The sequence below is a fragment of the Rhinatrema bivittatum genome, chromosome 2, assembly GCF_901001135.1.
Source record: "Rhinatrema bivittatum chromosome 2, aRhiBiv1.1, whole genome shotgun sequence".
Lineage (NCBI taxonomy): Eukaryota > Metazoa > Chordata > Amphibia > Gymnophiona > Rhinatrematidae > Rhinatrema > Rhinatrema bivittatum.
Window position 1 is genome coordinate 696,739,982 of NC_042616.1, and position 14,372 is coordinate 696,754,353.

Sequence of the window (14,372 nt, forward strand, 5' to 3'; positions counted from 1 at the left end):
TGGCCGGTGAGGCAGGCAGGGAGGAATTTTGAACTCTGACGAAGCAAGATCGCGCAATGAAGAGGAAACCCGACCCCCGACGAAGCAAAGCCGCCATGGGAGCCCATTCCCATGGCGGCGAAGAGGAGACCTGACCCCGACAAAGCAAGGCCGCCACAGCCTGTGGCGGCGAAGAGGAAACCCGACCGAGGCCGCCACGGGAGCCCATTCCCGCGGTGGCGAAAAAAGAAGGCCCGCCGGAGTAAAGCCGCGGCGGAACTGGAGCCCATCCCTGCAGCGAAGGAAGAAGAAGTTTTTGGTGAGAGCGGGTGCGTCTGTGCGTGGATGAGTGCCTGGGTGAGAGCGGGTGCGTCTGTGTGTGTGGATGAGTGCCTGGGTGAGAGCGGGTGCGTCTGTGTGTGTGGATGAGTGCCTGGGTGAGAGCGGGTGCGACTGTGTGCGTGAATGAGTGCCTGGGTGAGAGCGGGTGCGTCTGTGTGTGTGGATGAGTGCCTGGGTGAGAGCGGGTGCGACTGTGTGCGTGAATGAGTGCCTGGGTGAGAGCGGGTGCGTCTGTGTGTGTGAATGAGTGCCTGGGTGAGAGCCGGTGCGTCTGTGTGTGAATGAGTGCCTGGCTGAAAGCTGGTGTGAATGGGTGCCTGGGTGAGAGGTGGTGTGTGTGGGTGTGAATGGGTGCCTGGGTGAGAGGTGGTGGGTGTGGGTGTGAATGGGTGCCTGGGTGAGAGGTGGTGTGTGTGGGTGTGAATGGGTGCCTGGGTGAGAGCGGGTGCGTCTGTGTGTGTGGATGAGTGCCTGGGTGAGAGCGGGTGCGTCTGTGTGTGTGAATGAGTGCCTGGGTGAGAGCGGGTGCGACTGTGTGCATGAATGAGTGCCTGGGTGAGAGCGGGTGCGTCTGTGTGTGTGAATGAGTACCTGGGTGAGAGCGGGTGCGTCTGTGTGTGTGAATGAGTGCCTGGGTGAGAGCCGGTGCGTCTGTGTGTGAATGAGTGCCTGGCTGAAAGCTGGTGTGAATGGGTGCCTGGGTGAGAGGTGGTGTGTGTGGGTGTGAATGGGTGCTGGGTGAGAGATGGTGTGTGTGGGTGTGAATGGGTGCCTGGGTGAGAGCTGGTGTGTCTGTGTGTGAATGGGTGCCTGGGTGAGAGCTGGTGTGTCTGTGTGTGAATGGGTGCCTGGTTGAGAACTGATGTGTCTGTGTGTGAATGGGTGCCTGGGTGAGAGCTGGTGTGTCTGTGTATGAATGAGTGCCTGGTTGAGAACTGGTGTGAATGGGAGCCTGGGTGAGAACTGGTGTGAATGGGTGCCTGGGTGAGAACTGGTGTGTCTGTGTGTGAATGGGTGCCTGGGTGAGAACTGGTGTGTCTGTGTGTGAATGGGTGCCTGGGTGAGAGCTGGTGTCTCTGTGTGTGAATGGGTGCCTGAGTGAGAGCTGGTGTGTCTGTGTGTGAATGGGTGCCTGGGTGAGAGCTGGTGTGTCTGTGTGTGAATGGGTGCCTGGTTGAGAGCTGGTGTGAATGGAAGCCTGGGTGAGAACTGGTGTGAATGAGTGCCTGGGTGAGAGCTGGGGTGTCTGTGTGTGAATGAGTGCCTGGGTGAGAGCTGGGGTGTCTGTGTGTGAATGAGAGCCTGGGTGAGAGCTGGTGTGTGTGGGTGTGAATGGGTGCTTGGGTGAGAGGTGGTGTGTGTGGGTGTGAATGGGTGCTTGGGTGAGAGCTGGTGTGTGTGGGTGTGAATGGAAGCCTGGGTGAGAGCTGGTGTGGGTGTGAGAGCATTTGTGTGTGATTGAGAGCTTGTATATAAGAGACCATGAGTGTGATTGAGAGAGAGACTGGTCAGGGAGGTGAGAGAGACCGAGACTGTTCGTGGGGTCTAATTGGAGTTATGTGTGTGAGTGACTGGTTGTGGGCGCTAAGGAAGAGGACTGTGAGGACAGAGCTTCAGCAGCCCTTGCTGCTTCCTGTGAGTGCTATTGGCCTGGAAGGGAAAGGAGTAGGAGAGTTGCTGGAGAGGGTAAGAAAAGGTGGCTTTTTAAATTTATTTTTCTTGATTGCCATTTTAATTATTGGGTATTATGCGATGTCTGCTGTTTTGAAATATTTTATTGATATTTGGACATGTTTTAATAATTTTTATGAGTTTTTAATTGTTGGATATTCTGTTCAGCAGCTGTTTTGTAACATTTTTAGTAAAGCTTTACAATTATTTCTGTGTGGGGCGCTATAGCAGCTTGGCTTATTCTGTTTTCCCAATAGGAAATGTATTAGTGTTTAGGGCCTGGTTTAATAGTTGTATTCCTTAGATAGGGTTGTTACTGGTTGAGTGTGTTCCATAATACAGGTGTATCTTTGTGCGGGTTAGTTTGTGTGCATTATTGCAGATCCTAGGACTATGTTAGGTGCTATATTTCTCTTTCCATTTCTCTAGGTTTGCACTGCATGCAGAGTGGCTTTTTTGGTTTTCCATTCCAGTTTCTGTCTCCATATTTATAATTTGTGGTTTTTCTGTACTTGGTGAAGGTCAGTTCTGGGTGTGTGACAGAGGTGAGATATTTTACTAGCATGTAGGCTTTTGTATCAATCTTATTTGTTGTGTTTTCTCAATAGGATATGCATTAGTGGTAAATTACTGTCTTTTCATAAGAAGGGCTATTGTGCCTGGTAGTAAAGGGAGTTTGTTTTGCTTTTACTGAGATGTCATCAGAACCAGAATATCTTTTTTTGTATGGCGAGTTGTACAGGGTAATGCCCTAGATCTGCTCTGCACTCATTGCGGGGGGTTTAGGGGATTCCTGTGGATGCAGAGTGCATGTTTACATTTAGCCCCGTGACGGTCACATGCTCAGTGTGTCACGCATGTGAGAACCATCTGTCAGGTGTGTCCCGGCCAAAAAAAGGTTGAGAACCACTGCTCTAGATAACTCACAAGTTATTTGACTAAATGCCACTGAATATTGACTCCCAGTATTTTTCTTCACTATTGGATAGTTTGTGGGATTGTTCCTGTGTAGTTTTTGTTAATTATTGTATTTTGTTTGTTTGTCAACTCATTTAACATCTTGTATTTGTGATATGTTTGGTATGACCATTATATTTTTTGGTGGGAGAATCTGAGAAATATAGAAGGAGGAAGTTATGGGGCTCCCTGATTTAGGTAGAACTCTACTCCTGAAGAAATCGCTCCTGTAGGTCCTACTGATCAGAAGCTAGAAAATTCCTTGGTAGAGCAAACTTTAAATGATCAGAAATATTATTTCTTCTGAGATGAAATCAATGAATCAGTTGATATTAAAAGATTCTAAAACTGTGTTGATGCAAGATGAAGAATCAGGACAGTGTGAACAAGATATTCCATAGCTTCTGTTATGGGTAATGCTGAGTCACCTTTGGTGCCAGCAATAATGAATTAAGAACTTCTTCAGATGATGCACCCTTATAAGATGAATTTAGTCTTAAAACTTTGTTTCAGGCTATTTTGCACATGGAAAGTAATATAAATCGCATATGATTTAATTTAAAAAAAGCAAAAACGTCTAGTTGATTAAAAATTGCTAAATCATTATCTGAGGTTTTAGCTAAGGAAATGTTTATGTATTAAAATAAGGCATTATCAAACAAGACTAGGGAAACCAGGAGCAGAGTGGTCATTATATGTTTAATTATATGTTTAATTTATCATTCAGTCCCTCTTAGGATATGGTACAGTGATGAACTCACAAGCATTGTCAACAGACAGAGATTAATCATTAATGACAGAACCTAGAAGATCTTTTATGATAATTATTGTTACACAGAAATTGATAAAGAATTAATAATGCTTTTAGTTAAGAAAATGAAGATGCTGTTAAGCATGTGTATATCTTGTATGTTCTGTCTCAAGTAAATCAAGCATGCCAGAAAAGATTTGTTTTATTGAAGTCATACTTTCTTAAAAATAATGCAATGGTTGCATTACATTATCTAGCTAAATTGCATGGCATTTCACCGGGTAATGTTTATCTGTTCTTAGAGTACAAAGAAGCTAAGAGTTTTTTAGATCAAAGCCTGAACACAGAAAAACATTTATGATTAATAATAAAAGAAAGGCATGTATTTGGAAGTAGAAATGTTTTGACCTAGGCGTTTAATCGACCATTATTTTGAATTATTTATTTAAATATGCATCTTGTTTCTCCCCATAAATCTGAGTGGGATATTGCACTATTTGTTATTTATTGTATATTCTTTTTCTCTAGTGTTATTTTATGAACCTAGATCTCTATTGTTATTTAAGAAAATTCTAAGAAACATGCATTTAAAAATGTAGCCTCTAAAATGTATGAATGTAAGAAACTGAAGGGAAGCAAATTAAAGTTATTGGGTATATTAATGTTTATAACTTTATAAAATATCTAAGACATTTTACTCTTTCTTGCTTTATTTCTATTTTTTAAAAGAAAATGAATGGAAGTTAATTAATATACTCTTCTATTCATATTGATTTTCTTGTTAGGTACCTTAACATTCATAAACTGTGTCCATGTGAAGTGGGGAACAAGAGTACAGGATACTTTCACATATGCAAAAGTTATGGCCCTTATCTTGATCATAACAGTAGGTCTTTTTAAATTAAGTCAAGGTAAGATGGAAATGCATGCTTTTATTCTGTTTTCCAAAATATTAATACTACTTATTTTGTTTATTTATTTGAAACATTTTTATTCCATATAATCCATAAAATGTTCAAAACAAATTACAATCAGTGTATACATCCATACTAGTAAGACAATACAATGATGAATGAAACAGAAGTCTAAATATCTTAATTGTTTATAAAATAGCCCAGACTGCTAAAGAGCAGGGGCAGCTTTCATCAACTAGAACCATGTGCTTATGAGAACAATAAACCCTTTTTTCTGAAATACAAGTAGTCAACTTTTTCCAGGAGTTCACAAGGATGGCAGTTCCACAACAGGGCCAGCAACTGAGAAGCCCCATTGCGGGTTTACTGAAGTCAAATCTCAGGAAATGATGAAACTACCAGCAGGCTCTTCCTGGTACAGTGTAAGGGATGGGAGGTAGTATAAGACACAAAACATCCTTTAAATAGCAAGGGCCATCTCCACAAATAACTTTATAAATCATAGTAAGTACTTTAAATTGAATTCAAAGATCTTTAAGACTGGATGTAACCCTGTTCCAGAGCCTAAAGCACAGATTAATCTGGCTGCTGCTTTCTGCACAAGATGCAGCACCTGGAGCAATAATTGGGGAAGAACCAAATAAACAACATTGTAATAGTTATTACTGAAGACCGGGGCCTGCATTACTAAGCAAAAATTGGCATCACACAATAGGTATTTCAGCTGCCTTATTAAGTGGGGTTTGTAGAAAGCCAAGGCTGCTGTAGCTTTTATCTGTACACTAATACAGAAAAATGGTGAGCTACAATCCTAATGTGAAGAGCCTTATTACTGAGAAGACCCTTAGAAAGGATTCTGGGTGGGGGAGATGATTTTGATAATAGTTCTGTGTTGTGGAAAATCACTGGTAGAGCAGTTCCATTTAACTGCCACTAGATGGCATCAAGTATATAAAAATTACACTGGGTATGGGCAGTTAGGAAAATTGGGGAAGAGTGGTGGCTGCATAATGGGGTAGCACCCGACCCGGGGGCTGGTCCAGAGGCCTCGACCACGCCCCCGGGCAGGCGTCACGCCCGACAAGCCTCCCGCCCCGCCCCGAAATTTGCACCGCCCACCTGGCAAGCCCCCGACATGCCCCCTTTGCAAAGCCCCGGGACTTACGCACGTCCCGAGGCTTGCGCACGCCGCTGAGCCTATGCAAAATAGGCTCGGCGCGCGCAGGGGCCTTTTAAGAGGGTTCCGCGCATAACTTATGCGCGTAACCCTTTTAAAATCCGGCCCAATGTGCAACATGGCTCCTTTAAGGGGTTAAGAAGAGATCCTTGAGGCACAGTTCTAATGGGGACTATATAATCCCTGGTTCAAAGTTTAGCAGGTGAAATGTTGAAGGGAATCAACAGAAGGCTGGTGTGCCCAGAGTGCCTCTCCCAAATAAGAGAGCTCTTCAGGGACTTTTCTCCTCATGGAGGTGCATCTCCTCATGGGGAAATAACCAGATGACCCAACCTGATTTGATTGGAGGAAGAAGGAGAAACCTTGGGTCCCACCATCATGGAAGATTTTGATATGAGGAGATCCAGTGAATCTTCAGATGGGGAATCCAGGGAATTATATCAAATCCTCAAGGAGAGTTCTGAGTGTCTTGAAAGTGTATTGGAAGATGTCAAGGGGCTACGTGAAATTGGCTGTTGTGATGGAATATGGTATTCTGGAAACCAATTGAAGCTAATGTAACAATAATGACTGATAGGAGGAATTCAAGGAGTAACAAAGGAAAAGGTAGTCCATACCTTTTGTAAAGTAATCGTTTGTAATACTAAAGTTTTAAGACATAAGTTTTTGTGTCTTGAAATTGACACTGCTGCACTGTGGATGTGGAAGTCTATGTGCATCTAACAAAGTATTTTTAACTCTTTTATAACCTCTATCTGCTGGTAAATGTGCATGCACATTTTCTCTCATGCATATTCATTGTGGATATCCTGAAAACCCGACTGGCTGGTGGGCCCCTAGGACAGGGTTGGGGACCACTGCACTATGCCATCTACTTAGTCCATCCTTCAGTAAACCCTACCAAAAGACCAGCGCTATACTTTCAAATAGGCACCAGATCTTCTCACATTGCGGGTAACCTTCAAACAACTCTGCGTGCCCCCCATATAAGCCCATATAAGCCCATATATGGCCGTGTGGCAATCAATGAAAATATTTTATAACCTGAATGTATAAGGTGTTGCAGTCCCGGTCGCTAGGCTAGCGACCGGGTCCTTACCTTTCTCCTGCCTCCCCCGGTCTCGCTGCAATCCGTTGCTCCTGGGGCCTGCAGGGCCGCATGGCAGAGTCTCTCTCCACGTGGAGACGCTGCCGAAGGACGATTCTGACTCCTCCCACTGCCAGGCAACGCGCGCGCGTGAGCAGGGGGCTCTTAAAGGTCCAGCACCCGGAAGTGCTGAACTGCCCTGTTCCTGACGTCAGACGCTGGCTGGCTATTTAAACCATCGTCTGACTTCCTTGCTTTGCCTTTGCAACGAGGTCGCTCTCCTGAGTGCTTAGTTGCTTCCCAGCGTTGCTTTCAGCCTTGGTTCCTGCTTGTTCCAGCCGTGCCTTGCTTCCAGCTCTGGTTCCTGCTTGTTCCAGCCGTGCCTTGCTTCCAGCTCTGGTTCCTGCTTGTTCCAGCCGTGCCTTGCTTCCAGCTCTGGTTCCTGCTTGTTCCAGCCGTGCCTTGCTTCCAGCTCCGGTTCCAGCTTGTTCCAGCCGTGCCTTGCTTCCAGGTCAGGTTCGGTTTGGTCCTGCTGTGCCTTGGCTCCAGCTCTGGGCTCCACTTGCTGTCTACATATCCTGACTCCAGCTCCGGTTCCTGATTCTCCTTTGTCTTCAGCCAGCCACGAACCTTGGTCTTCTTCACGATTCTCCTTTGTCTTCAGCCAGCCACGAACCTTGGTCTTCTTCACGATTCTCCTTTGTCTTCAGCCAGCCACGAACCTTGGTCTTCTTCACGATTCTCCTTTGTCTTCAGCCAGCCACGAACCTTGGTCTTCTTCACGATTCTCCTTTGTCTTCAGCCAGCCACGAACCTTGGTCTTCTTCACGATTCTCCTAAGTCCCAGCGACTCGGACCCCTACGGGCTCCTCCTGGGGGGGTCTCGGGTTTCCAGGGTGAAGACGCCACCAGTCCGCTCCAGCTGAGTGCCGCCTCCCGGCTTATTAACTCCTGTGGACGCTGTCCACCTCAGCCGGCCCAAGGGTCCACTATTGACTTTACTCATAACATAACAGTTTGCAAAGGCCATGGACTCGGCGGACTCCGCTCCTATGCAAGCCATCCCTGGCATGGCCCAAAGAATCCAGCAGCAACAGCAATGTCTGGAAGTCTTGGCTGCTACGGTGGATCGCCTAGCCAGTCGCTTGGACGCCAATCCTCCACCGCTGGCACCACCCCCGCCTCCACTGGCGGTTCAAGCTCCCGCACAGACTCAGCTTCCAGCGCCTACTCGATACTCCGGGGATGCCAGATCGTGCAGGGCGTTTTTGAATCAGTGCTTCATCCGCTTCACGTTGCTACCAGGGCAGTTCCCGTCTGATGCCGTCAAGGTAGCATATATTTTGTCTCTGCTCGATGGGAGGGCTATGCTATGGGCCTCTCCCATGTGGGAGAAACAGGACGCCATGCTGCACAACTTGCAGGATTTCGTGACTCACTTCAAACAGACTTTTGATGAGCCAGCTCGTGCTACCACTGCTACCACTGAAATTCTACAGCTACGACAAGGATCCCGCTCTCTGGCGGAGTACGCTATTGAATTTCGTACTCTGGCGATGGAACTCGGCTGGCAGGATGACTGTTTGCGGGGTATTTCCTGGAAGGTCTTGCAGGTCGTATCAAAGACGAGCTGATGGCTCGCGACCTGCCCCTCACTCTGAACGGGGTGATAGACTTGGCCGGGAGGATTGACCGGCGATTGCAGCAACGAGCTAAGGAGGGTCGAGTTCCTCGTCGGCCTGTCTCATTGGCACCCTCCTTCTCCAGGTCTCTGACTGTACCTCACAAGACACCATCAGCCTTCCACAGCTCCTCAGAGGAACTTATGCAGCTTGGACGGGCACCGCTAACCGAGGAGGAGAAGACACGACGCCGCACTCTGGGCCTGTGCTTATACTGCGGCACTAAGGGTCATTTCCTGGGTCAATGTCCTGCGAGACCGGGAAATGCTCGAGTCTAGGGAGAGATGAGGAGGTTCCCCTAGGCTATGTTCATGCTACTCCTCAATGTACAGTTCCTATAACGCTGGAATATCCAGGTGGCTCCTTGCAGACTCTAGCTTTCATTGATTCCGGAGCCGGAGGGAACTTTATCTGGAGAGAACTGGTACACCAATTAGGACTACCTACTAAGTGCCGGATACCTCCGTTACGGGTTACCTCTATCCGGGGAACCCCTCTACCTGGATCCATTTCTGAAACCACGATGCCTCTCACTTTACGGACGGGAGTGCTTCACACTGAGACAATCTCCTTTTTGCTACTGGATAAATCGGTGCACCCTGTGGTCCTGGGACTCCCTTGGTTGCAACAACATGCTCCGGTGATCCATTGGGACTCTCTCCAAATTGCGCAATGGAGTCCTTCCTGTTTCCAGAATTGCCTGGATCCCGTTCCTAGACCGGAGATATTACTCTCTCACTCTGCCCTGGACCTTCCTTTGCCGTACCAGGATTACGCTGACGTGTTCTCCAAACAAAAAGCTGAACTGCTTCCATGCCATCGGCCCTTCGACTGTGCCATTGATTTACTACCTGGTTCCACTCCCCCGCGGGGTAGGGTATACCCTCTTTCTCTGCCAGAAACCCATGCAATGTCAGACTACATTACGGAGAATCTTGCCAAAGGGTTCATTCGCCCTTCGCACTCTCCTGCAGGAGCAGGATTCTTTTTTGTGTCCAAAAAAGATGGCTCCCTCCGGCCGTGCATAGACTATCGAGGTCTGAACTCCATCACTAAGAAAGATCGCTATCCCTTGCCTCTGATCCCAGAACTGCTCGATAGACTTCAGGGGGCCAAGATCTTTACAAAATTGGATTTACGTGGAGCATACAATTTGGTTCGTATTCGTCCCGGTGACGAGTGGAAGACAGCGTTCAACACGCGAGATGGACATTACGAATACTTAGTAATGCCTTTCGGCTTATGTAATGCCCCTGCTGTCTTCCAGAATCTGATGAATGAGGTACTCCGAGAGATGCTTCATTCTTTCGTCATAGTGTACCTTGATGACGTTCTGATCTATTCCCAAGATCTCTCCTCCCATCGCCAACACGTCAAACAGGACTTACAGGCTCTAAGAGACAATCATCTATACGCTAAATTTGAAAAATGTCAGTTTGAGCGCGAGTCGCTTCCGTTCTTGGGATATATTGTTTCCTCGTCCGGTTTCCAGATGGACCCAGAGAAGGTGGCGGCCATTGTCAAATGGCCTCGCCCGTCTGGCCTGAAGGCGCTACAGCGATTCCTTGGATTCGCCAATTTTTACAGGCATTTTATACCACATTACTCCCAGAAGGTAGCTCCTCTCACGGCGCTTACTCGCAAAGGGGTTAACGCTCACGATTGGTCCACCACCGCCTCGGCTGCCTTTGAAGACTTAAAACAAGCATTCCTAGACGCTTCCTGCCTACGACACCCAGATCCACAACGACCCTTCATCCTGGAGGTCGATGCCTCGAATCTGGCTGTTGGAGCGGTGCTCAGTCAACACGATACTTCCGGCAAATTGATGCCATGTTCTTACTTCTCTAAAAAGTTTTCGCCTGCTGAATGTAACTATGGCATCGGAGACAAAGAACTCTTAGCCATCAAGTTGGCCTTCGAGGAGTGGAGGCAATGGCTGGAGGGGGCTAATCATCCGGTGACAGTGTACACTGATCACAAAAATTTATTGTACTTGGCCCAAGCTCAACGACTAAACTCGCGGCAAGCAAGATGGTCACTCTTCTTCAGTCGTTTCAATTTCATCCTCAAGTTTCGACCAGCTGAGAAGAACGTTCGAGCCGATGCTCTATCTCGTACCTATCAGCCGGAAGAAGAGGACGACTCTCCACGAACCATCCTGGATCCTGCCTGTGTTCAAATAGCTACCACTTCCATTGCTTCCTCAAATAAGACTACCGTTCCTAAGAGGCTTCGGAGGAAAGTCTTGTCTTGGGGCCATGACTCCTTGACCGGGGGACATGCTGGTAGACTAAGAACATTGGATCTTATAAATCGTTTCTATTGGTGGCCTGGTCTTCGACGTGATGTTTCCCTTTACGTGAATTCTTGCCCCACTTGCGCCCTGCAGAAACCGCTTAATGGCCCTCCGAGAGGGTTTCTACAACCGTTACCTATACCCACGGAACCCTGGACACATATTGCTACTGATTTTATGTTGGAACTCCCGCCTTCGCAAGGCAAGACTGTGGTATGGGTCACGGTGGACCGCTTCTCTAAAATGGCTCACTTTGTGCCTTTGCCCAAATTACCTTCCGCCACTGAACTGGCTTCTCTGTTCACACACCATGTATTCCGTATTCATGGTCTGCCTCAGGACATTGTATCTGACAGAGGCCCTCAATTCACAGCCAGGTATTGGAAAGCCTTATGCAAAAAATTTAAGATCCAGCTGAGTTTCTCCTCCGCTTTCCACCCGCAAAGTAATGGGCAAACCGAACGCATGAATCGTTCATTAAAGTTGTTCCTACGAGCGTTCATTAACCACAAACAGGATAATTGGGTGGAGCTTTTGCCTTGGGCAGAATTCGCCTATAATAATCAAATACATACGGCGACGGGGAAATCCCCTTTTCAAATTGTGTACGGTAAACAGCTCAAACCACCGTTACCTCTACCAGTACCAACCTCCTCACCAGCTGCTCAATTGACCGCGGACCAATTGAGTAAACTTTGGTCCTCTACTCAACACCGACTTCAGAAAGTCGCACGCACTTCTAAACGCTACTATGATCGACACCGAAAACCGGCATTCGCTTTTTTCCCAGGCGATCGAGTGTGGCTTAGTACAAAGAACATTCATCTGAGGCAACCTTCCAAGAAGCTCTCACCCAAGTTCTGTGGCCCTTTCCGCGTTGCAGAGAGGGTAGGGCTGGTCTCTTACCGTCTACGACTCCCAACCACTTTACGCATTCATGATGTCTTTCACGTCTCCCTCTTAAAACCAGTGATTCTTTCCAGATTCCACCCCAGGCCTCTTGAAGACGCTTCCATCACTACGGATGAGGATCCTACGTTTCAGGTACGAGAGGTCCTGGATGCTCGCTTTGTCAACAGACGTTGGGAATATTTGCTAGCCTGGGAAGGTTGTGGAGACGAAGACAATACGTGGGAGCCTGCCCGCAACATCTTGGACAAGACTCTTCTGCAGCAATATCATCTGGACCATCCTGACAGGCCAAGCCCTCTGAAGAGGGGGCGTAAAGGGGGGGGTACTGTTGCAGTCCCGGTCGCTAGGCTAGCGACCGGGTCCTTACCTTTCTCCTGCCTCCCCCGGTCTCGCTGCAATCCGTTGCTCCTGGGGCCTGCAGGGCCGCATGGCAGAGTCTCTCTCCACGTGGAGACGCTGCCGAAGGACGATTCTGACTCCTCCCACTGCCAGGCAACGCGCGCGCGTGAGCAGGGGGCTCTTAAAGGTCCAGCACCCGGAAGTGCTGAACTGCCCTGTTCCTGACGTCAGACGCTGGCTGGCTATTTAAACCATCGTCTGACTTCCTTGCTTTGCCTTTGCAACGAGGTCGCTCTCCTGAGTGCTTAGTTGCTTCCCAGCGTTGCTTTCAGCCTTGGTTCCTGCTTGTTCCAGCCGTGCCTTGCTTCCAGCTCTGGTTCCTGCTTGTTCCAGCCGTGCCTTGCTTCCAGCTCTGGTTCCTGCTTGTTCCAGCCGTGCCTTGCTTCCAGCTCCGGTTCCAGCTTGTTCCAGCCGTGCCTTGCTTCCAGGTCAGGTTCGGTTTGGTCCTGCTGTGCCTTGGCTCCAGCTCTGGGCTCCACTTGCTGTCTACATATCCTGACTCCAGCTCCGGTTCCTGATTCTCCTTTGTCTTCAGCCAGCCACGAACCTTGGTCTTCTTCACGATTCTCCTTTGTCTTCAGCCAGCCACGAACCTTGGTCTTCTTCACGATTCTCCTTTGTCTTCAGCCAGCCACGAACCTTGGTCTTCTTCACGATTCTCCTTTGTCTTCAGCCAGCCACGAACCTTGGTCTTCTTCACGATTCTCCTTTGTCTTCAGCCAGCCACGAACCTTGGTCTTCTTCACGATTCTCCTTTGTCTTCAGCCAGCCACGAACCTTGGTCTTCTTCACGATTCTCCTAAGTCCCAGCGACTCGGACCCCTACGGGCTCCTCCTGGGGGGGTCTCGGGTTTCCAGGGTGAAGACGCCACCAGTCCGCTCCAGCTGAGTGCCGCCTCCCGGCTTATTAACTCCTGTGGACGCTGTCCACCTCAGCCGGCCCAAGGGTCCACTATTGACTTTACTCATAACATAACATAAGGTTTCCAAAGTGTTATGAGTACTGTTCACAGCGGACCTGCGGCGCGACCCTCTCACCTTCTTGTACAGACTCCAACTCCTGGTTTCTCATCACTCGTGGCGGTGGGCCGCCAGCTCCGACCTCGGGTCACCTCCGGTGCCTCTGGCTCTGCCATGGTCCTCAGTGTTGCCAGCCAAGATGTCCCTCTCTACACGGCCCGAGGAGAGACGCCGCCATCGGCACTGCACCCCTCCCTAGGCGCATGCGCGCGCATCGTTGATTCTTTTAAAGGGCCCGCGACGGGAACCTAGCCGCAGCCCCTGATCCTGATGTCAGACTCCTCAGCATATATAAGCTCAGGCCTCACTCCATAGCATCGCCTTTGCAACAAGTACTCCAAGTACTCGCTGCTGATAGAGAATCATCTCTACGTTGTATTCCTGTTTCCTGTGGTTCCCAGTTCCAGTCTTCCTTGTTCCTGCCCTGTCTATGTGTTGGACTGACTTTCTGGATTTCAACTCAGCTTTGTTTGACTCCTCTTCAGCCTATCTCCAATCCGGGACCTCTGCTACGTTTGACTCCTCTTCAGTCTATCTCCAATCCTGGACCTTTGCTAAGTTTGACTACGCCTGCTGTCTCCATGCCCTGATCATTGCCTTGATTGACTACGCCTGCCTTCTCTGTGCTTTGGCCATCGCCTTGATTGACTATGCCTGCCTTCTCCGTGCCCTGACCATCGCCTTGATTGACTACACTACAGATTACTCCACATCCAGAGTTCTTCTTCACGTGCCATGACCTCTGCTTGTCGCCAGCCTTGACTCTAGCTTGTCAGTGATGCCTCCTCCAGCCTACCTCCTGGAAGTGGACTTACAAGGCTTCGGCCTTCCTTTGCTCAGGTGCCTCCAGTTACCATCTGATTCATTGGTGCCTGAGTTTCCGTACTGAATCCAGTTCAGGGTAGAACTATGCCACCTATCGACTGCTGTCTCTGGGCTGAATCACCTTACTTCATGAACCAACCTCGAGGCCCACCTAAGTCCTGCCAGCCCCGGCACCCAAAGGCTCAACCCGCAGGGAATGAGGGCTGGTATAGGTAAAGCTCCAGCGGCCTCTATCTTCAGCCCACTCCGCCTGCCGATGATGGGGACCCGTGGGTCCCTACCTACGGGTTGCGTCAACCCCACCTCTGCCCAGGAGTCCACCTCCGATGCAACAGGTTGCAAAGGCCATGGACACGA

At 48.8% G+C, this 14,372-nt stretch overlaps 1 protein-coding gene across 3 annotated transcripts in view; it reads left to right on the top strand.

The window, feature by feature from the left end:
- Positions 1–14,372, top strand: part of SLC7A13 (solute carrier family 7 member 13) — a 147,402-nt gene that overhangs the window by 32,703 nt on the left and 100,327 nt on the right. For all 3 annotated transcript variants that reach the window (XM_029591621.1, XM_029591623.1, XM_029591622.1), the window contains exon 3: positions 4,486–4,611. In XM_029591621.1, coding sequence (XP_029447481.1) covers positions 4,486–4,611 — 126 coding nt within the window. The remainder of the gene's footprint in view (positions 1–4,485; positions 4,612–14,372) is intronic.